The 18,211-nt window shown below is 44.7% G+C and overlaps 1 protein-coding gene across 1 annotated transcript in view; it reads left to right on the top strand.

Annotated features, from left to right (window-relative positions):
- usp28 (ubiquitin specific peptidase 28) overlaps positions 1-17,832 on the top strand; it is a 29,189-nt gene extending 11,357 nt beyond the window's left edge. Inside the window, exons 11-26 of the mRNA XM_080014442.1 lie at positions 626-753; positions 925-1,020; positions 1,645-1,815; positions 2,511-2,719; positions 4,225-4,295; positions 5,349-5,577; positions 7,757-8,131; positions 8,291-8,445; positions 10,435-10,728; positions 11,623-11,718; positions 12,164-12,342; positions 12,668-12,746; positions 12,936-13,015; positions 13,870-13,993; positions 14,817-15,015; positions 17,139-17,832. Coding sequence (XP_079870568.1) covers positions 626-753; positions 925-1,020; positions 1,645-1,815; positions 2,511-2,719; positions 4,225-4,295; positions 5,349-5,577; positions 7,757-8,131; positions 8,291-8,445; positions 10,435-10,728; positions 11,623-11,718; positions 12,164-12,342; positions 12,668-12,746; positions 12,936-13,015; positions 13,870-13,993; positions 14,817-15,015; positions 17,139-17,314 — 2,661 coding nt within the window. The 3' untranslated portion in view covers positions 17,315-17,832. The remainder of the gene's footprint in view (positions 1-625; positions 754-924; positions 1,021-1,644; positions 1,816-2,510; positions 2,720-4,224; positions 4,296-5,348; positions 5,578-7,756; positions 8,132-8,290; positions 8,446-10,434; positions 10,729-11,622; positions 11,719-12,163; positions 12,343-12,667; positions 12,747-12,935; positions 13,016-13,869; positions 13,994-14,816; positions 15,016-17,138) is intronic.
- Positions 17,833-18,211: the final 379 nt, after the last annotated feature.

Here is an 18,211-nt window from a genome sequence, read left to right as displayed (position 1 = left end):
TACTTAGTTTGATCTCATGTTTCTACTGAAAAGGCTGCAGTTGAAAAAAAAAAATAGACGCAAAAATAGAAAAATGCTGCGTGGCTCCGTATGGATGATGACCGACATGGCCTGTTGAGCTGCAACAGTGGATTAAATAGGAAGCGTGCACTTATGGCACACAGTGCTATATATAATAAAATATCATATATAGTACATGCTATAGCATCGTCATGAACATGTGTCCCTTCGCCCCATTTTTCTCCCTTACCTTACTGAACCAGCCAAAAAAAGCTCCGTGCATAACAGGGACGCTCTCTCAGTCACTCTCCTACACCCCCCGCCAAACGAGTGCCAAACGTGCAGTACACTGAAGGGTCTCAAAATGTGGTCTCCTGAGACTAACTGCCACCTGCCATGTTGGGCTCACTAGTCACTAGTTAGCACAGTGCTAATAGTTGGCATTGTGCTACTTCATGTTACGTCGTGTAGATAGATGTGTACATATGTGTCATTTCTTATCCCATTCCAATTTGTGGGATTAATAAACTGTTACGTTATCTTGTCTTATCCGAGTCTTATCTTATAATGGGCTTGTGCAGATTTGTCTACAAATGAGACGGTAAGATGTCCTCTCGGTTTACAGAGATGGTTCTCCAAGCTGCCGCCCGTCCTGACCTTCGAGCTTTCGCGGTTTGAATTCAACACCCAGCTCGGGCGCCCCGAGAAGATACACAAGAAGCTGGAGTTCCCCCAAATTATTTACATGGATAGGTAAGCCCGGTCAGACAGCTGGCAGCGTCCGCGACGTGCCCAAATGTCAACCTTAAATGTTCAAAGCATAATGCTAGTTGTAGCGGGGGCTAGTTCCCGAATTTCTTCAGGAATATATAGATTAACGGTCACAAAAAAACGATTTTGGGTGTTGCATTTCGTTGTGCGTAGATACCTTCACAGAAACATAGACCAGGCCCATGGGAGGAGAGGGGAGGTGAAAAGACTGAAGGAGCAACTCGCCGCCCTTCAACAGAAACTCGAGCGGTAAGTCCAGGCGGCTGAGTCCGACTTTTAACAATCCCCGTTGTGTCTTCACGGATGATGTACTCCCACGTTGTAATACATCTTCAGATGGTTACGTGGAAGCATCGGTTCCCTTCTGGCGTGTGAGCGTCCTTAACTCCTTCAGTTGAAAACACCAAAGTCCAAGGGTTCATTTGTTGCTGTTTTTGGCCAAAAAAACGGGCTCGCAAAATGTGAAGCAGCATTTGGAAGCAAATGATTTTGGTGATATTAATTTCAATTCTTTTTTTGCAGTTTAAATTGTTTGTTTGATAAAATCATTCTCTCGTAGGTCACGTGTTTGTGCAAATCGACATTACATGTACACGTTAACTCAAAACATAGATTAAGTTGGTTATTAAAGCTGAAAAACCTTTATTATAACTTTTTTTATGTTTTATGGGATGTTGTTTGTTTTCTTTTTCGTGTGTTTCGTGTGTTTGTCCGCAGTCAACGGCCACAAAGTCACTCATTTACACAGAATTTAATGTAATAAGAAGAAGACCATAGGAAATGTCTTGTAGCAAAGCTTTGTTTCAGTGAAGCGCTCCATTAAAACAGTGATATGCTCAACACCCGAAACCACCGCTTGTCATAAAATCACAGCTACAAAAACTACGGCTCCGGACCGGTGAAGTATCCCCTGGCCGACATGCTTCAGTTCATGCTGGAGTTCGCCACGACGAAGCCCACGAGTCCATCCCAGGCGGAGGACTTAAGAACCACGGGCGCTTCCCCAACTCCCACCGGCCCAGAATCCCCCTCTGAGGACAGCAGGTAAGACAGCCACGCGGGGGAGGAACGCACAAGTGAACCCAGTTGGAGTGATCCGACAACCTAAAAGCTCCCGGATCTGCAGAGGTCTGATTGGCAATACGATCGGCTTCGTCAGCGTTGACCGATGTGTTATTCCCATTCTTCAGAATTGTGCAAAGTACAGTAAACGTATAGATAGTTGTGCAGAAGCGTTGCATTGCACTGCTCTAACTCTCAGAGCAGAGACAATAGACAGGCTTCCAGAATCAGAATCTGTTGAGCAGATGACGCCAGGTATTTTCATATGTACAAGGAATTTGTCATGAAAAAAAGTCAAAAAAAGTCTGAAAAATCTAAAAATACAATAATATAAATAAACAAATAAAGAAATAAAAGCCAAATATACAAAAATAGCCAAAAAATACAGAACAGAACTAGCTAAAGATATACAAATATACAGAATATACAAAGTGCGATTCTATGCACACAATACATTTTTGTTATGGATATTTAGGGTCAAAATTATTACCATGTACTTACTATATTAGTGCAGTGTCTGCAGTCTCATAACAGTGTTCCTCGGCACAAGTGAAAACTCTCCTTGAATGCGTATCATTTCTTCAACAATTTTTCTTCAAAGTTTCTTCAAGTTTGTAGTATTTTTGACCAATTCCAGTGACATTTCCTCTTTTTTATCCCCCACCTCTCCTCCTCAGTCAGACCAAGCCTGGCAACACGGGGCCCCCTGTGGAGGCTTTGCCCTCCGCCTGCCAGCGCACGCCTATCTACAAGCCCTTTACCCAGTGCCGCCTCCCGACGGACTGTCCGCCCGACCCGGCTCCCCACAGCATCAGCGACGAGGAGCTCCATCACATCAAGGCCTGCCTCCAGCGGTGGAGGACCGAGGTGGAGAACAGCATCAACGGTACGCCAACATGGACGCCCAAAACCCCCATATGGGCTTTATTATGCCGGGTTTCTTTTCACAGTTAGTTTCTAATTCATCTCCTAGTAAGTGTTTCTATTTTTTAAGTCATTTCTATTGTTTTTTCATACTTTTTAGGTTTTTATTTATTGATTATCAACAAGTAACAATGAGCATGATAATGCTCTCTGAAGTGTCCTGCTGGAGAGAAATAACGGACTCGCCAGAGGGACCTCCACTCTACTCCGTGGAGAGTGTTATTATTCTATGTCCAATTTCATTGTGCATTATCACTTCAAGATTCAAGAGGTTTATTTGTCACATACATATACATACATTCATACATATATGCAGTGAAATGTCTTTGCAACGCACCCGGAGATTATGCGCAATCGTTTCTAAACCGAACATAATAGCTAACCTGATTCCTACTAGCTATCTAACTGAAACTAACTGATTCCTAAAACGTAATGCAGTTAGGGAATGGAATAATAGAAATAAAATAAAATAAAAAATAAACTTAGACTCAAAAAGGTAATACAGAGTGGGGGTACAAAATAGAAATAAAGGGGATAGAGTTATGTATATGGGATAGGCTATTTGTATATACAGATATGTGCATGTGAATAAAGTGAGTATGGAGATATACAGTGCAGTATACAACAGTACCACACAGCAATACAGTAACACTGATCAGAACAGCAATACAGCGCAGTATGCCGTAACCCAGAACTGTGATACAGTATGCAGTGCAGTACGCTACATACAGTACAGTAAGGCAGGGGGGCCTGTGTGAGTGTCTTAGCGCTTTTTGTTAGCATGGACAGTCCCCTATGGAAGAAACTCTGTCTCAGCCTCTCTGTTCTGACTGCGGAGGCGCTTGCCTGAGCAGCTGGAACAGTCCGTTGTTGGGGTGATGAGGATCCTTCATGATCCTGCGGGCTCTGCTACTACACCTCCTGGTGTATAAGTCCTGCAAGGGGGGGAGAGTAGTTCCAGTGGTACGTTCAGCTGAACGTACCACCCTCTGCAGGGCCCGCCTGTCCTGAGCAGCACAGTTCCCAAACCAGGCAGTGATGTTTCCCGTCAGGATGCTCTAAAAGCAGCAATTTCAACACTCTATCACACATTCTGAATGAATTATTGCATGTATTGAGCTACAATCTTTTACGCATTGCTGTGAAAGGCATTCCACGAGCTTTTCTAACATAAAGAGACGATTCTTGGATTGCCCTAGGAAACAGCATGACAAATCAGATTTTATCTTACGAGTCACGAGTCATGTTTGCTCAGACCGTAGAACCTATACAAAGTTCTCTCTGGGTTTCACCTGAATGTAGTTCACTCTGTATTCATGTTGGTTTCTGTGTGTGTGTGTGTGTGTGTGTGTGTGTGTGTGTGTGTGTGTGTGTGTGTGTGTGTGTGTGTGTGTGTGTGTGTGTGTGTGTGTGTGTGTGTGTGTGTGTGTGTGTGTGTGTGTGTGTGTGTGTGTGTGTGCATGGCAGAGCTAAAGGCTAGCATCGACAGGGTCAGCCAGGTGCTGGAGGGCATGTACTCGGATAACAGCCTCTGTCAGGTAAGCTCAGTGTCTTGTCAATCCGGTAACCCTCTCTGGCAGGAAGCAAATCAATCTCCCCCTCGCTCTGCGTCCCAACTGTAGAATACACGCTCCCCCTATGTCATATGTTTGATTAAGGGGCCGCTATTGATTAGGAGCGTTGCTAAGCCACCGGAGCCCCACAACGGCTCTTTTCGGGTTCTGCTCGATTGAAACAAAAGGCTTGTCGGCTCAAAAATACAGTATACTTTGAACGCCCGCTATGAGTGACCTTTTGCAGAATCTGAAATCGATGCGATAATTTGCTTTCCGTCGACTGACTATTAACACGTAGGATCTAGTTCTGTTCTGTCAAAACTGTCGATACTAATTTAGGTATGGTAGATTAACGGGGGGTTAACCCAAAGTTCGAGATGATTTGAATGGGGCAAAGGGATCCATTACAACCCTAAGCAAATAAAAAGTTTCCCATAAAATGTCGAGTAGAGTTTCCGGCCGTGGGTTAAAAGGATTCCGAGTGATTTTAAAAGTTGGTTTTTTTCATGTTCCTTCTTTGCGTTGGAAAGTTTAATAATGTTTTGGTTTGGTTAAAACACGGTGTATATGTACGTCAGGGTCAGTACCTCTCGCTGAGTCGTCCACAAGCCGCGTTTATACCTGCTGCGATAATTACTTTCGAGCTTCCAAACGTTACGAAAGGGTTTCCCACTCCTTCTGCCTGGGTGCCACGACAGCATTTTCCCAGAAAAATCTATTGAGCGAGTCAGCCGCCTTCATAGAAAGGTCCTCCAGTGCAAACGTCGAGTTGTAAGCATCGCTATGTTGACTTTTGATCTGTAGATCTACCTCCATTTTCTGGAGCTGGCTTTAAGGGCTGCTAAGGGCATGGGAATGAAAAACAATGCTGAGAAAACTCCCTTCCTCCGTATGAATGTCCGTATTATTCAAGGTTTTTCTTTAGAAATAGAAAATAGAATAATAACAAGGTAAATAGAATTCAGGTGGCTTTAGTCGATGCTACATCCCTGCCCATGGCATCGACTACCTTCAACCTTCTGCTTTGTTGGCCAGGTGCCGTACAGACTCCACGCCGTCCTGGTCCACGAGGGCCAGGCGTCGGCCGGCCACTACTGGGCCTACATCTACGATCACGCCACCCGGCGCTGGATGAAGTACAACGACATCTCCATCACCGAGTCGGCCTGGGACGAGCTGGTGCGAGACTCGTACGGCGGCATGACCAATGCCAGCGCCTACTGTCTGATGTACATCGACGACAAACTGTCCCACCTCATCGCAGGTATGCAATTCAGTACTCTATCTTTAACATACACACCAAGTGGGTTGCCAATTTGGCAGCGAATCCCCTTTTCTTTTTTTTCTTTTTTTTTGATAGGAGAAAATATTACATTTTTATATAACGTTGCATTATGTAATTTTGCAGTGGCTTTTGTCCATTTCATTTGAGCAGTCGAAGCAACTGAGCATCGCGGTCTTGGTCCGCATGTAACATTGATTAACTCTGTTCAATTCTATTTACCCAAAATGACATAATGCAAATGTCATATAAGACTTTTATATTTTCTCCTATCAAAAAAGAAAGGAAAAAGGGATTCGCTCACAAGCTGAAAACAATCACTGAGGACTAAATTAAAAGCACAAGTTTATGAACAGCGTCACAAATCATACCCACCCCACATCTGAGACGAGGTCCTATATTTAATTTGACGATGGTGCCCTCTACTGAACTCCTGTTACATTTCTATCGACTATGTCGATCCTTTTTAATTGGATTTAAAGTGATGGTGTAAAGACAATCTGCATCGATAGCCTGTCGACACCTTTTTTCCAGTACCAATTTTCAATTTGTTACTGGAAAAGTCCTGTTAAAGATCGTGCACTGCTTCAACATGAAAATAAAACAATGTGACTGCGCTTGGTTTTTAGATTTACAATGTTTAAGATTTCACAAGAAATGAAAAACTAAACATTCATATGATTTACGCTGATATGAGTTATTGCTACTCTCGACCAACCTTTCATGTCGCACACTTTTCTACGGAGGTGTAGAACAAAAATCGATGTTACGAGCAAAAAAAAACAACAAAAAAAACAATAGCTCAGAACCGTAGAAATGAAACTGTTTCTAACACAAAAACGGACCCAAAAACAAGACAGAAAAAAACTCAAATCCTAATCTGGGTGTACTTTAACCCTCGAAGAGATACACCGAGGCAGTAGCACTGTATGGAGGGGAGTTAGTATCATTCCAAGGGCCAGTGACTGACAGGGGCCCTAACAAATTATTAGAACATGAGGTCAGTTATTTCAATATTAAATGATTAACCTGTCATCATTATTTTGATGAAATGTATGTAAATATTATATTTACAATGTACAAAAAAACTGTGTATTTTTCTTTTCTTGTTTTTGCCAAAAAGTAATTATCCAGAGAGCCTCTGTAATGCCCCCCCCACCCGGCACAGGGTTGCCGTGGCCTGTGGTGGCCGCGCGGTGGGGGCTCAATCTTTTTTATGGGGCCCAAAATCCCTGGCAGCGCTCCTGCACCTAGGGGGTCGACCACAGAGTGAAACAAAGAGCAAAATGTCATTGAACTGTTACCATCAACAACCAAGAATAAATTAAACAACACAAATTGACCTAACTGTAATAAATGAAATATCCCAGGGACTTACATGTCTGTTTTTTTTTTGGACTAAACTGCTGACAAGAGCCTCTTCCAGCTTGGAGCGAACAGACTTTATTGCTGCCATGTCTATTCAGCGAGCCCTGCAAACTACATTTAGTAATCAGAGTTCCAGTGCAATGTTTTCACATAAGCCAGCCATCAATTTATATACGTAGGTGGTAGTGGCAGTTTCTTAATCTAGTCCTTAACATGGAAACCTTTCCACCGGTATGTACGATTTTACTAGTCGCTCTTTTATCATGCCCTTATTTCTTGTTTGCTTCCAGGATTCTCTGATGGTAGGGCTGTGTGGCTACAGTAATACAACAGCATTTTTAAAGGATCGTTTTTTTTTCAACCCGGGCTTTATTAAAATATTGGTTCCCCCTCCTTTATAACTGTTCGTAGCACAACCTCGCTGAACGCTTTACTGTGGAGAAGCCCTTATGCAGCTTCTCACTGTGCTAAAAATCAATCCAATGGGGCAAACTTTTAAGCTTCGAAGGACATCCTTTTTGTATACTGGAAACTCAGATTATAGTCACATTTTTCTTAGTGTATTTTCATGTTTTGTCACACTTTATCACAAACTACTTTTCGCATCATCTTAAGTATAAAGGTGGCTACAGCATGTAGCCAAAAAAAAAAAAGAAATAATGCAAAATGCAAAATAATCCGAAAAAGCCTGATGAAATGCACGATTTTTGAATAGTTACATGATATATATCCTTTAATATTGGGTACTTATATAATTCACAATACTCCCCGCCGCCCACACACCAACACACAGAGGACACGGACGATGAGACGGGCCAGGTCCTGCAAGGCATGGACTCCCTTCCACCGATCCTCAGGCGCTTCGTCCACGAGGACAACCGTTGGTTCCAGCAGGAGATCAGCGAGTGGGAGGAGCAGTTCTGTCAGATGGCGCCCCCGCAGGTGGAGCCCGTCCCCGCAGCCGTAGCCTCCCCGGAGTCCCCCATCGCCGTCGTCCCCGCCGCGACGGAGGCAGCCAAGCCTCCCCCGGGCGAGGAACCGGAATCTCCAGCACCGCAGCCTGAACCGCGGGAGGAAGAGGGGGCGAACGAGGGGGTGGGAAACGGAGAGGAAGGGAAAAAGGAGGGAGAGGAAGAGCCGGTGCAGAGCCCCAGGCCTGAGCCCTCAGGTTTGTTGGTGTTGACTGGTGGGAGAAGTGCTGCGCTTTTGGAACAATTCCAAACTGGAAGAAATATAATATGGTGAAATATTTTATGGCATCTCTCTCTCTCTCTCTCTCTCTCTCTCTCTCTCTCTCTCTCTCTCTCTCCTTCTCTCTCAAATTCAGAGAGTCCGGCGCCTCTGGTTGCGCAGCCGCCAGAGTGTCTTGGCTCCGAGCCCGCGGCGGCCGGCGGAGCTACCGTCACAGTCGACTCGGACCTCAGTCAAAATTCCGCCTCGGCAGCTGCCACCAGTGTCCCCGAGGAGCAGTCCCAAAATCAGGTGGGCCGACCCACCCCCCCAGCTCCCCTTGCATCGCCCCACCCTGCTGTAGGATTTAGGTCAGAGATTCTAGGCCAGGTAAACGCGCGAATCTGGGTCGCAGCTCCCGTTTCCCAGCGTGCCGGCGTGTCGACTGTGACCATGTTGAGGCGATGAGTTGAACCCGCTCAGGTCGTGGGTAAAATTGACACCTGTTACCCAGGAGGTCTTGTCGTCACCATCGCCGTTACTGTGGTCGTGGAAACGATGCCGCTCCGACCAGAAAGGAAAGAAGTAAAATTTCTGATTGGATGTAGGAAACCGTTAAGCCCTTGATAATATCGTCATTGAACAAGAAGTGAAGGGCAGCCATTTAAACCTCAAAAGAATGTGAGGGTAAAAGTGGATGCTGAAAAAGGACATAGCTTCGAATGAATTTCTGGGACCTGCGGTGTTATCTACCCACACAGACCATCTTGTGGATTGCTACTTATACTTAAATGCCAGTTTTGGGTTTTTTGTCCACCCAATTGTGAGCTATTGGATGCTTTTCTATGGCACGGTCACCCCCATTGACCCTAAATGTCGAGCTCTTGTAAAAATATTACGTGGCAAAAAGTGCCATATGATTATCCAAGCTGCCGGGCTCGCTCACCATGAAATAAAGCCAATTCTTCACACTCGTTCTGCCTCTTTGCCGCTGAGCGACTCCAGCTCGCTGAGCAACTTCGCTGTCTGTCCAGGAAACTCCTACCCTTCAAAACTTTCATTTGAGTGGTTGTTTATCACGTTTATCTCTGTTTGCCATGGGGTCGCTAATGTGCGACATTCAATTCCTAGTCACACACCCATTTTCAGGTTGTGAAGTTGTGAAGTTGTTGCCTTTAATAAGACTGTATTTACGTTTATATTTGCTCTTGGTGAAACACGCAATTGACCATATTTCTGTGATTGCCCCGTAATTGACTTAGTGTCATTGGCTAGGTACATTACTGCTATATTAAATAGATATAACTTATTTTTAAGAATATCAAATGATAAAAACAAGGGACTACTTTATTTTGATATACACCTACAAATAGACATACTAATGTACAGTCATCCAAAACAGGGCCTTTGCTTTTTTTGCTCTTTTTGGCTTTTGGTGTGGTGTGAATTATTCATTTCACAAGCTGAGTCAGAAATGGTTCTATTTAACCACCAGTAATAATAATCATCATAAATCAATGATCATCACATTAATTTATTAATGTATTTATATTTATTTAATACTTTGAATTAAAAAAATAAAACCTTGCATCGCTATAAATACTCTGGACTAGAAGAGATAATCCAAAACTATTCTTGACTATTCCTCACCAGTGTGTGTGTGTGTGTGTGTGTGTGTGTGTGTGTGTGTGTGTGTGTGTGTGTGTGTGTGTGTGTGTGTGTGTGTGTGTGTGTGTGTGTGTGTGTGTGTGTGTGTGTGTGCGTGCGTGCGTGCGTGTGTGTGTGTGTGTGTGGGTGGCTGGTGTTATCAAGGTATGTCCACTGTCTTTTAATAGAACGTGTTGCATTCCCCTCTCTGCATCTATGACCTCTACAGATGAGTGTTGGTTTATTTATGGAAGCCAAAAGGTCGGCTGCTTGGATTTTTATGAAAGATAAAGTGGATTTGATGATTTGATTGATGTGATATTATTTCGTTTCAGCGATGGCAGATTATCCAATTCATGGTTGATCAAAATTTCTGGAGTGGAATTTTACTTCCTGAGCACAAATTTTCCACCTTTGCAACAAAACAAGCCTAACCCAAACTCAAACTGTACGCCTCATACGACCTCTAGTGGCCAATGTTCATATTACACCATCAAATCCACCTCGCATTTGGAGCAAGAGCTCTTATTCACATCAGCATAAGAAATTGGACTCACGTCTTCCCCTGTAAAATACAAATTTCCCCCGATGTAAGCACCAATCGTTACTGACAGAGAGTCTGTCTTCATGTCTCTACCCCGCCCTCCCTCCAAGTGTTTCAGCCCCAGAGCAGACATGGACAACAAGGCCAGTGAGGACCCAGATCTGGCTGAGCAGAGAGCCGCCCTACAGGGTCAGCCAGAGATCAGGGAACCTGAGGCTGCCCAGCCTGGGCCACAAGGGCCGGAGAGTGAGCCGGAGCAGCAGGATGCGGATCAGGAAGAGGGCCCGGCCCGACGGCGCCAGAGCCAACAGCGCCGCCCGACAGAGGACGAGGTGTCCGAAGTGGAGATACCCAATGTGGGAAGGATCCTGGTCAGAGCCGATGCTGATGGCTACAATGAAGAGGTAATTGGATGCCCTCGCAACTCGGGTAACTTGGATTTTCTTCTTCCGTCGGACTCAACTGTTGCGTTCGATGTGTATCTCTAGGCGTCCGGCGTCCGGTCAAATATATTTCACGTTCTCTGGTAGGTGATGGTGATACGGTAGTGATGTGAGACTCGCAGATGATTCATTCAAAGCAAACAAATCTTTTAAATGACCCAGGAGTCGGGAGTCACTTCAGCAAAACAGTCATTTAATTAATGTGAAAAAGAGGTGAAGGAATTATTGCAAAGTGTAAATCAGCCAATAAATGGTGCTGAATGTGACCCTGTGAGAACATTTCATCATTGCATACATACATACATACATACATCTCTACTAGGGTGACCTCTCTTTATGTTGTACTGCACAGCATTTTCATCCCCTGTCCCCCTTCCCACATATTGAGATGACGTCCCACAGCTTGATCGCCTCTAGTTTGCAAAAGTCAAACCACTGCAGGGGAGACGCTTTTCCAAAATCTGTCTTTTATCCCATGGCTGTGAAGAAAGCGGGGAAGGCTGTCATCACGGGGCTGCCTTGGATGTCAAATCAAACCGGGCACACAGTGGGTCATAGTGCAGGTTGACCCGTCTTCGCTACGCCCCATCTACTGGATGCAGATTTCGGTGGAAAATGATGGAAACCACCAGAAAGAAACGTTACCAGCAAGGGGCGCAATATAAATGTTTCCTTTTGAGGTTAGATAGACATATAACATCAACATGTTTCCACTGCCTCTCAACATTGGTAACGTGTCCCACATTGTCCCACGTTTGGTTTGTTGGCATGAGGTTTCCCTAATCTCAACCCCCCACCAAAATGCCATTAGCCGTTGGACAGACATATCTACTCATTTTGAACTTCTGTTCTTAGATGATGTTGACTCCAGCCATGCAGGGGATTATCCTTGCCATCGCTAAGGCCAGACAAGCGTTCGACACCGATGGACCTGAGGCCGGACTCATCAAGGTACACAAATCCCACCAAGGAAGCACCGCGGGAAGTTCCTTTGGTTTTGGATATAGTCATTGAACAAACTGGAACATTACCCTTGAATTCATTTAAAGTGTAGGTAAAAAAGCAATTTTTAACTGGGTCAAACCAGGGCGACTGGTCAACAACAAGTAAAGGGTTCATTCATACAATGATGGATTATTTGTTGTTCCTCTAGCAGAGAGGGACAGAGGAGTCTACAATTGTTGTCATTATCCTGACAGGAATAAGGCAAATCTGGCAGCGCTCATTTAAAAGTGTGACGATAACTCCCTTAACATTTACTCAGCGTGACCCGGGACTTGATCACACTGTGGTTTAGAAATAAGCCAACGTGTGCCAACTCTTCCTTGAGCCGACCAGAAGCTGCTGTTTTTTTTTTGCAATTCACGTCCAAATGTCCCGCGACTCCCTCCCCTAGGCGTTCCACGAGGAGTACTCCCGCTTGCACGAGCTGTCCCAGGAGGAGACCACGCCCCAGGAGGACGTACGGCTCCAGCACGCCCTGGTCTACTTCTTCCAGAACAAGGCGCCGAACCGCGTGGTGGAGAGGACGCTGCTGGAGCAGTTCACCGACCGCAACCTCAGCTTCGACGACAGGTAGCCCCGGCGTTGGCCCGGTCGGGGCTGGTCAGCGCTCCAATTCAAAGCCCAACCAGCTTTGAACACGGAGTCGCTGTCTTACACACGTATAGTTATCATTTATTTATATACGTACTTATATATGTCTCCATCTTACTTCTTATTCCTTCCTTGACTTGCACTGTTCTTTTGCAGCTGTAACATCTGAACAAGGTCGAATAACGTGTTATCTTATCTTGTCTCATCTTATTGTCCCTGTGTGGTTAGAGTGTGAATTTGAGTGATGAAAATGGAAAATCGAAGGCCTTGCATGATCTAAAACTGCCCTCGTGGTCTCCTACAGGGCCATCAGCATCATGAGGGAGGCCCGCTCCAAACTACGCCTCATCAAGCCTGAGGATATGGACATGGACGAGTACTTGGTACGGTCCAATGGCGCAGTGCACAAGATTTTTTTCCATTCATTATAGATTTGACCATATTTACATGACAAATTACCTTGTCGTGTGCCTCTATCTGGAACCGTGCAATAAAGGGAAACGCAATTACAGCCCATCTGGTCCGTTCTGACTAATCTCCCAATGACCACCCCCCCCTCCCTCGCCCCGCAGCAGTGGCACGAGGATTACAGAATGTTCCGGACTGTGTTTGTCTACCTTCTGACGGGCCTTGAACAGTACCAGCATGGAAAGTAGGTGTTGTCATAGCAACCCCAGCGGTCAGCTCACCCTGACGTGACTTGCATGTGTCTGCAAGGGTGTGTGAGGGTGAGAGAGTCATTTATAGGTGTGTGTGTGAGTGTGTGTGTGTGTGTGTGTGTGTGCGCGTGTGTGTGTGTGTGTGTGTGCGCCTTTATGTGAAAAAAAATGTTCTTCCCATTTTAATCTATACTCTATTTATAGATTTTAGAACGTTATTTTTTAGAATGATTGTAGTATTTTAACAGCATAATAAACACATCTTTACAGAGCTACAACTGTTAAAACTGGTAAAAAAAAAATTATAATAAAAAAATAAATACAATTCCGTCACATCATGTCCTTAGAGCCATAATCCATTAGATTATTTGCAAAAATAAAAAAAAGATCCCATATTTGATTGAAGATGGTGCTTTTTAAGAAAATCAATGATAATGCCAAGTGCAAGATGTATATGTATGTGACAAATATTCTCTTGAAGTTGAAGTTGAAGATGTGAAAAGTATCCGTGGTGAATTTGATAGACCAGCGTAGCTCATTGTGGTCAGTAGACCGTCGACGTGGATGAACAGTCACAACAAACAGATGACTGCAGATGTTCTTGACAGCAGATGAAAAAAACTGTTGCAGTTTGGAACGGAATCCTGGGACTTGCAGTGTAATCCACCCACCCACACACACACACACACACACACAACGTCATGGCTCGTCCCCATTAAATGACCGTGCACAATAACACGCTAATAAATATTTGAATTGCTCGCGTGTTGTTTAACCCGTATTTTCACAATTTGTGTATTGTGTGTGTCTTCCCACTTTTTCGTTTGATGTCCTCGTGGTGATCCAGGGTGCGTGAGGCGCTGAACTACCTGGCCCACGCCTACCAGAACAACGCCAGGCTGCTGAGGAAAGGCGAGAAGTGCGGCATGGAGCAATCCCTTATTGCTGTTTACCGGAGGAAATGCCTCGTAGTGAGTAATGTCATGTTGTTAAAAACCCTCTACGTGCATGTTTCAAACTGTTCAAATGTTGGATGTTGAATATTCACGTTTTCTATAAGGTTTGTCCACCAAATATATCTATATCTCTACACATCCCGCCTCCTCGAAAATTGCAACCGCCCTTATCCAAAAAAGGTCAAGCGGGCAAATAACACTCTGAAATCTATTCACAATGGAAACAAACAAGATCAGTGAAATAAACCCTCACATATCTGAGCCCCCATAAAAGCCAAACATTTTTTGGAAGCACTGGATCATGAGGTTCTTGAATCTGAACTGTACCCTAAAACAGCGTATTCCACCGTATCTGCTCAGCTGTGTTTTATGAGTAGTGGATATCAAGCAACGGCATCTTTGCACATGTTTGCTATCGGTTTGACATTACAAACCACATTTTGGGACATCTGGAAAAAATATTCGTTGTGCCTCTTATATTAACCACCGCTAAGAGCAAAGAGTGAAAAACTGAATTTTAATGTTTTTTCATCCTATAACCAGCCGGGGAAAGGCATCCATAACACAAAGTATCTACACTCGTTCCTTTTTTTTGTTCTTTCTTTTTATTAAGCTCCCTACTCGCTGTATCTGTATCTACGTCTGTACTTGTGCACCTTTCTACCATAAACTACCATCGACAACTTTTATCAGTAGTTCACTTACATCCCTCATTCGGCAAAATGCAGTCTCGGCCGGCCAGGTCGGCGACTGCGGCCGACGCTCAGCGGCGCTCAGATTCTCTCATTACCCCAGCTCTTCCCCTCACCTCACCTTCTCTTCCTTCCCTCACAAAAAGGCGCTCAACGACAGCGCCTCGCGACTGTTCCGCGGCAGCGAAGAGACCGAGGTGGAGGACGCCATCGCCATCATGAATGACGCCATCATCCCCTGCCTTCACCTGATGGCCTGCGACACTGCGCTGGCCCCGGAGGACCGGGATGTCATGGACACCATCCGCAGCCACTGGTGCTCCTGTCTAGGACAGGACATGGACGGTGAGGTCCGCCGGGGAGCTTTCAAACTGTGGGGGTCACGAGTGGGTCACAGCAGGGGGCCCGGTTTGTCTCGTGACCGTGACCGTGACCCGTCGCCCACCTTTTGACGCTGTGAGCTAGTTTTTCTGAGATTGACCAAAAACACACCTGTCTATACTTTCGTTTTCAGTGTTTGAACGACGGAAAAAGTAGCTGCAGCCTTCGGCAAACTCTCCCTTTAGACGTTTGTATTAAGCATCTTCTGACACGCTCCCGTTTTCTAATGTCTACCGGAAACCTTGTTTTTTTAAATTGTTTTCCATTTTCAAACATATCATTTCATGTAAACAGGCTTGCTTGTCTAAGCAATTGGCTTGTGTAGGGTGAACATGCCATTAAATACATTTTGATAAAGATAATTTAGTAATTCTGTTCTCCATAATCAAATCATAGCATGGTCATAACTCAAAAGCAATGCTTTTTTAAATAGAAAAATATTTCTTTACGGTACAATTTTAGTAAATTTTAAATTTCGCATTTTAAAATTGCAATTGTATTTAATCACACTAATATCATGCGATTATTCTGTATTTATTATTTTAGTTCTTTGACAGCCCAGGTTAATATATTAACTGATTTACCTCTGAATCTCCTATGAATATCAGTAAGTGAGTAAATGAATTGCTAAGATTGTTAAGGGATCTCACTAAAATATGTGTAATCAGGACACGCCTTTTCTGTTTCATTTGATCACAAGTATGTTTGAAGACTGTAATGGGCAATACCTTATTGATGAACAATATACGTAGAGAAAAATCACTTTTTTGACATGGTAATGAGGATTTATTTAGTACTGTTCAAAATAGTTGGTGGGTCCTCTGCCAAAAGTACGTCCACAGGTGGGTCGTGGCTTGAAAGAGTTGGGGGACCCCTGCCCTGGCATGCTGGGTGGCTCAAAGAGATAAGCCGCTCGAGGTTTCAGGGTTTGAGGATTCGCGGGTTCAGTGCAGAGTGGGCATTTGAAAGGCCTTGAAGTACCTTGAAGGCGTGTTCAAAAGCGCCCGGAGACCAGGGTCAAGGGTCAAGCGTGAAGGTGGCATGATGTTTCAGATGCTGCCGTCACAGGTTCAATTTCCGGAGATTGCCATCCGAGTCCTGTTCCTGCTGAGAGCGGTTTCCGAAAGGCAACACCCTATTGGCTCCTTTGAAAGCGCCCGTAGACCCGGGTCTATGGTAAAGGCGACCCGGTGGCGGGATTGCTCAGGCGCTGCCGTCACAGGTTCGAGTCCCGATTTTTCCCTCCAAGTCCTGTTCCTTCAGTTGTACGATTGGAGGACCTGAGCAAGCTTCGTATGAGGTGGTGGCTCAAAGGGATAAGCCGCTCTACGTGCGCTTCACCATTCGAGGTGAGCTTTTGAAAGGCGGCAACCTCGAGAGGGGGCGTTGAAAAGCACCCAGAGACCGGGGGTCTACCAAGGTGTTCCACCTTCCAGTGCTGCGTCACTGGTTCAAGAGTCACCCCTCCTCCTCCCAACCCCTGGGAATGATAATGCTCGGGGGTTTTCCAGAGAAAGATATGCGCGGTTGAAATTTTGAAACACCTCAGATAACTGCTGTATGTAGAAGGCAGTGGAGATGTGTCACTACGGGAGGAGAGCGTAGTCTCAGCAACTTCAGTACACGTCTCGAACCATCCGCTAATAGATTGCACATTACTACCGTCAAAGTTGTCAACCAGTCATGTTTAAGACGATGATTTATATCCAGTACTGTAAAACATCATGTCAATCATCTGGAAACGATCATCTCTGAGGTGTTTCGAAAACTTCAACCTCGCGCATTTTCTCTGGGACAACCGCCCCCCGCGTCATCGTTACCGGAGGCTGGGGAGGCGACCATCAAACCGTGGAAACTACCCGCACTTGTCCTAAAGAAAAATGTCATGAACGATTAATCGAATAATAGGATCTTCTGGCTTCACTTAATTTGATGAAGCCAGCACAAATACAGAAGAATTTATTGCTTTTCTACCTTTGAAATACAACTACTTAACAATTTATAAAACTAACAATGATCACAATCAAACCAATAAATATCTCTCTCTCTCGCTCTCTCTCGCTCTCTCTCTCTCTTGTTGTCCACAGACTCGTTGCAGGTGAAACTGGGCGAGTTCCTCCCCAGGGTGTTGGACTGCTCAGCTGAGATGGTGGTGCTGAAGGACCCGCCCAAGGTGCACGTCAGCTTCCCGCACGACCTCTGCAGCCGCTTGGCCGCCGTCATGGAGTCCATCCACAACACCTCCATCGTCATTGTCAAGTAGAAAATGAATAGGAGAAAAAAAAGAGGGTCCCGGGTGGAAGCGGTGAGGGGTGGGGGGGGACGCCCGAGAGCTGTCCCCCGCTAATGCCCTTGTACAGTGTTGACGAAACACTAGATGTGTTTAGCTGAAGCAACAGATACCGTGGAATAGTATTTTTATATGTGCTGTTTTATATTACCTTTTTAACGTGACAGACTTTCCCCTGAAAATTCTGCACCAGGAGAAAAGTATCTACATGGCAGGCTCTTCGTCAGTAGTAACTATAATGCATAACAACATACCCGGTGATGGGTTTGACCATTCTGTAAATCTGTGCATTCGTTGGGAGGAATGTGTATTACCAGAGTGAAATTAGTATTTATGAGGCTTCATACTTGCCACGCAATCTATAGAACTTCAACAAAGTCAGGATTTGCAGTGAACAAATAAGGTTGGCGGAGATTTAGCCGCTGATCATTCTAGCTGCATAACATTTCACACGCTTCCTGTGATAATGCTCAATAAACTAAAGAAATTCATTTCCATGTGTCTGTATATTTATTCTTAATTGAAGGCACTACGGGCGTCTTTACATTTTCTTTGACATTATTGGTGCCATTACCGTTTTACAAAAGCGGTAGACTTTCGAGCTCCGCTACCTCAACTCTAAAGTTATATAGTTATATAGTCACATAATTTTAAAGTTATGTAGTGAAGTAATATCACATCCTTCACGCAAGCCCTCCGATCCCATGAAACAAGATACACATTACACGTTTGCTGATCCCTTAAAAGTAAACATCAATCTTCCTCAAGCTCAATAAAATGGAAATACATCAACATCGTCTAGTGTAAAATCGATGGTGCCTTAAAAATGAAGAAAAACACTTACCGCTCTGTGAAGCTCCCTGCTGTTCG

The sequence above is a fragment of the Zeus faber genome (assembly GCF_960531495.2).
Source record: "Zeus faber genome assembly, chromosome: 14".
In the NCBI taxonomy this organism is placed as follows: domain Eukaryota; kingdom Metazoa; phylum Chordata; class Actinopteri; order Zeiformes; family Zeidae; genus Zeus; species Zeus faber.
The sequence above is the reverse complement of the archived record's forward strand: the minus strand, read 5'-3'. Positions and strand labels throughout refer to the sequence as shown.